Genomic DNA, 5357 nt, shown 5'->3' on the forward strand with positions numbered 1-5357 from the left:
GGTCGTAGACCAATGGTTTCGCATGCACGAAGGCTGTAGCCTCGCAGCCGACTCTGGGGGGCAGGAATCTGTTGCGATCGATGGTCATTTGTTCAACAAAGAATAAATAGTCCGGCGTTAGTGAGAACGGGTTATCTCCCTCTAGACCAGCTATTTGTAGGCCGGGAAAGGGGAACAAGAGATTTATTCTTTGGACTGTTTTTGGATCGACAGAACTCTTCCGGGCTTAGTTAGCGAATGGGCAATCCCATGCTTGCACATGCAGCACTTGAAATGGATGCATGGTGTGAAGATTTCTTGACGAGTATTCAGTGATTCAGGTCTCAGTGAATCTTTGAGTATCCTGTCTCGCTCGGCCATGCAAAGCTTACAGCGTATGCTCCCGTTGATATAGGGTCCTGGTTGTTCTAAGATCTTCTACTTGATATCCTATGGAGCCCGTCATCTTTGCGGCGCCACACATGGAATCGTCTTTCCGGGACCCTGCAGGAGGACCTGTGGTTGTAGAGGCGTCGCTTCAACGCCGTCCCGTCAGCCCTGATATATTTCTAGGCTTGGGTGTTGGTTGCTTTCGCATTACTGATGCATCTTTGGTTGGCTCTGGGCCTGGGGATGTTGTTGTTGCCACCGGTGTTGTTAAGGCTACCTTCAGTGCTCTTACCATTACGATGCGCGGGTCCGGCAATGCCGCTGTGGTTGCTGTCGTTGTGGTTGTCGTCGTAGCGGTGGTCGTCCCTGGCCATAGGGTTTGTGCTATTGTCGCCGATGGTGATGTGACTGCCGTCGGTGATGTGGGTGCCGTCGGTGATGTGGGTGCCGTCGCTGGTAATGTTGGGTGTGGGGCCGCTAGCCTCGCTGGTACTACTGGTATCGGCATGATCATTTTCTCTGGCTGTAGTGCTGGTACTGGGGTCTTTCAAGTTTTTTTTTTCATAATCGTATGAATTATCGTATGTAGAATACAAATTCACAAAAAATTTTCTGAAAATTCAAAAAAATAATAAAAAGTTATGAGGTGTTATATGGAGTACTAAAACTAGAATTCTGCATTTGCCAGTGTATAAGACGCACTCTCGCGTAAGACAAACACCTACTTTCTGTGGAAATAAAATGTATTTTGTGGGATGCGGGGAGCAAATCTAATATGATTTGTCATTCACTCATACACTTGGCATCCCGTCTGTAATACTGTCGCATTAGACGTTTGGCAATTTTGTAATTACAATTAAGAATAATACTGTAGCTCATAGTTGCTAGTTACGTTTCACTTTACTTGCAATCTATTAAACTACATGTAACGCGTAGGCTGAACAATTGAAATACTCTATCTCAATGAGTCTTGGTGAAATATGATGCTTATTATGTTCTGCTCGGTGTAACCGCCATAAATGAGTTTTACAGGTATCTGCTCTCATCTGTCTGTGTGGTATTTAAAGAAATAAAAATGAAATAGATAAATATAATAAAATTGAAAAATAAATAAATCAGCAAACATCAAGTTTGCAACACTTGTAAATAAGTTTACTCTGGATAATATAAGCACAATAGACTAAACATTTTTTTTTTTTTCAAATCTTACCGAGCCGTTCGCTCGCTACCACAACTTTCGTTGTTGATGACATTATTGCTGTTGCTTAGCAGCCAGGTCAGCCTTGATCGAGCAGACCTAAAATGAAAGGCATTCCGTACATAACCTAACTTCAACTGTAGACATAGAACATCCAGCACTATATCGTCTAATGTAACTTCCATTTCTTTAAATGACAGTAAGTGGGATCTGGATAAGACTTGGTAGCAATCTCTTCAGGTGGTGGAGTGATAATATAGAAGCCTCCGAGGTGGTTTGCCGCTACTTCTCATCTTCAAGTACTTTATCAAAGGCAAGTAGCACATGCTGTCAATGTTTCTCAAGACTCTAGTCTGCAATTGAAATTACAGTTACTTTTCATAAAATAAAATGTATATTGACCAAGAAGGGCTCAAACTTAGAATCCCACCAAAATGTAAGAGAAGTGCAATTTCTGTTTAGCTCGGCACAAAGACCGAGTATGTTTAAGAATTAGGACGAAATAGGGTTATCATGATGTTCATCTCATTTCCAAAACCATAAAGGTAACATGGAGGGATGTATGGTTAAAAAGTTCTCATGGTGGTCGTGCCAGTTGTTAAACACGAGGTCGTTCTTTTACTTTTTACTCGTTTCTGTCATTGGACTGTGACCATGCTGGGGCACCGCTTTGAAGGGTGTAGCGGATAAATCAATCCTAGTATTTATTTTTTAAAAGTCTGTGTTGTGGAAGGATCCCGAACCATCCCTCAAATGCCTAAAAGGTTGGCAGTTCGTGTAGGTAGCAGTTCACTGTGAGCCTTTGATATAGAGCGTTGAGTCTCGTGTAATATTAATAGAAGTGCGTCGTGTATATACTTCCTCCCCACCCCCTGTCGTCATGTTATATATCTAATACAAGGATATAAAAGTCTGGTACTTATTTCATTGCTCTCTTTTACCGAACCCGAACCGCGAAGTTACAAGGACGTAGACAAACCAACACCGGTTTTCAAGCAGTAGGGGGACAAGCACAAAGACCTACAAACACACACTCACGCATATAAACATGACGGTCTACTTTCAGTTTCTATCTACCTAATTCACCCTTAGAACATTGGTCAGCTCGGGACTATAGCAGAAGACACTTGCTCAAAGTGCCGCACAGTGGTTCTGAACCAGAAACCTCGTGGTTGAAAGCTAACTTTTTAACCTCACAGTCATGCTTGTTTAAAATGTACAATGAAAGACAGTAGATAGATCAAATGGTACTTAAACTGATATGTGTCTGATAGTGAAAGTGACTGATATGTTTCGATTTTATTACACCTCCTCAGTCATGATATTCTACTCAGTTGACAGTAGTACGAGTTAAAAATATATATTGTAATAGAATGTAATGAAGCTGATTATAAATATAAACAATATTGCTGAGAGAAAATATTCTAGGAGCTTGTTCTGCATACGGGCGTGGGCTGAAAAGTTCATAAGCTAGCTATGAAGGAGTGATGCTAAGGCTGTGAAATCTTGCATACGTTAATTTCAACCCTTCTTATTAATAACAGCATTGTTTCTTTCCAGATAAACTGACATCTGACTGCTCAAAGAAGACTCCAAAAGTAACTAGTAGCGACTTCTCATGAAAATGGGCAAAACTATATATGTATGTATGTATGTATGTATGTATGTATGTATGTATGTATGTATAGGTTCCCGCTAGTAGCTAATTGGTGCTCACAAGCTGCAAGCCCAGAGTCACGTACAGTGCGTGATCTGGGGACTGATGCCTCGTTTCACGTACACGCCACCTAGATGGTGGCCATGTGCAGGCGAATGACCAGATGGATTCTGAGAACCTTCAAAACAAGGGACCAGGAAACTATGCTGATTCTATAAGGGAATGAACCTATATCAAAGCAGGAAACTCAAAAGAGGGCAGCAGTGTCGAGCTGCCTCTTTCCCCAAAAGCCAATTAGATAAGATTCACCATTGAAATTACACTATTGGTGCTCCAGCATGGTCACAGTAATAGGGTTGAAATGTATAAACGAATAAAAGAATATATATATGTATGTATGTGTATATGTATGCATGTATGTGTGTGTATGTATGTATGTATATACGTGTGTGTGTGTGTGGAGAGAGAGAGATAGAGAAAGAAAGAAAGAAAGAAAGAAAGAAAGAAAGAAAGAAAGAAAGAAAGAAAGAAAGAAAGAAAGAAAGAAAGAAAGAAAGAAAGAAAGAAAGAAAGAAATTAAAGAAAGGGAGAGAGAGCGCGAGAAGAGGGGTAAGGAAACGTTTCATAACGATTATTTACTTTGCAATGTTTGTTCTACGTGACTGTTTTCTGCTGACAATACATTAAGGCTTGTACACCCAGCAAAGTCATGCAAGAATCGGTAACAAATAAAATATTTCCGGGAACATAGCGTTCTTGTTCTTGGCAACCAGGAAAATGATCTGAAAAAATAGATATATCCAATTCGTAATTAACAATTAACCAATACATAGTGAAAGCAAGTCGGTCATTTTTCAGAAGGCGAAGGATTTGTTGTATTGTGAAGACTGCATCTTTCTGCCAGATTAGAAAATTTAGATATTGTAGGCAGTTCAATTCCTTCTTACAATTTACCATTTATCTCTAAAGAAACAAGTGATGGAATCTTAACTATATATTTCTTCGTATATTGCAGAGATCAAAGAGTGAGGCATAAACAGAAGTAGCGTGAAAAATCGCGTGAAAATGTAACATGGCGGCGATACGTCCGTCGTCTGCGACCATAGCATGTCTCTATATTACTTTTCTGGCTTTTGTTTTGCTGTGTATCTACAGTTTCACTCCGTTTAATGGACGCCTTATTGCGGAGAATGTTAGTTATGGAGTGGGTTTCCTTCTTTTATCAACGTTCATTTTAGGTTCTGGTAAGTAAAATATCCATGGAGGTTATTTCTTGTTCTTTCTCGATGTCTCTATTATTGCTCTTTATATTGATATCTCACACACACACTCACACATATGCATATATATATATATATATGTATATGTAAATATGTAAACATATGTATATACATATATATACATGCACATATGCACACACATACACACACACACACACACACACATAAAATCCTTTGTCTGTCCTCAATGCATTCTCAAACAGCTCAACCAAATCAAATCAAATCAAATTTTACATGGTAATAATATCAGACCTCCTGAGTGTCAACATGTAATTTTTTTCATTTGGATTAAAACAATACAACATTGGCACTGGTTCGGTATTACATGTCAAAAGTGAAAGAATAACATCTATATTGTAATGTGATATAGTATTGTTTCACTTTCATTCTTTCACTTTTAATTCTGATTATATCCTAACATGATGCATCGACAACTTTCCGTCTTTACGGCCACGACAGTGGAATGGTGTGTCAGGGTATGTGTGTTGACTGACATAACGAACGACTGGCGGTGAAACTCTTGACAAAAAACAATGAGGTAGCAAGTCCTAGGTATATAAAATACACATTTACCTTTCAATTTACCAGTTAATAATTATCGCAGTAGTTGAAAATTTACCGTTAAATTAGCAGTTCATACATGTGCTTCTATTTGGTTAATTTGCTTACATTTGGTTAATTTATACTGCATCAAGGATGGCGGAAAAAAGCAAAATTAAAATAAGTTAAGGGGCATATAATTGTGGCTGCGTTGTTAAGAATTTCGTCTCTTAATACGTGGGTCCTGGTTCAATTCCACTGTACGGCATCTTAGTTTTGAGTCATCCAAAGCCTTTACACACACACACACACA

The 5357-nt window shown here is 39.2% G+C and overlaps 1 protein-coding gene across 1 annotated transcript in view; it reads left to right on the forward strand.

The window, feature by feature from the left end:
- The first annotated feature begins 4295 nt into the window (after positions 1-4295).
- LOC106869607 (uncharacterized) overlaps positions 4296-5357 on the forward strand; it is a 10070-nt gene continuing 9008 nt past the window's right edge. Inside the window, exon 1 of the mRNA XM_014915415.2 lies at positions 4296-4468. Within this exon, the coding sequence (XP_014770901.1) occupies positions 4297-4468 (172 nt within the window). The 5' untranslated portion in view covers position 4296. The remainder of the gene's footprint in view (positions 4469-5357) is intronic.

The sequence above is a fragment of the Octopus bimaculoides genome, chromosome 18 (assembly GCF_001194135.2).
Source record: "Octopus bimaculoides isolate UCB-OBI-ISO-001 chromosome 18, ASM119413v2, whole genome shotgun sequence".
Lineage (NCBI taxonomy): Eukaryota > Metazoa > Mollusca > Cephalopoda > Octopoda > Octopodidae > Octopus > Octopus bimaculoides.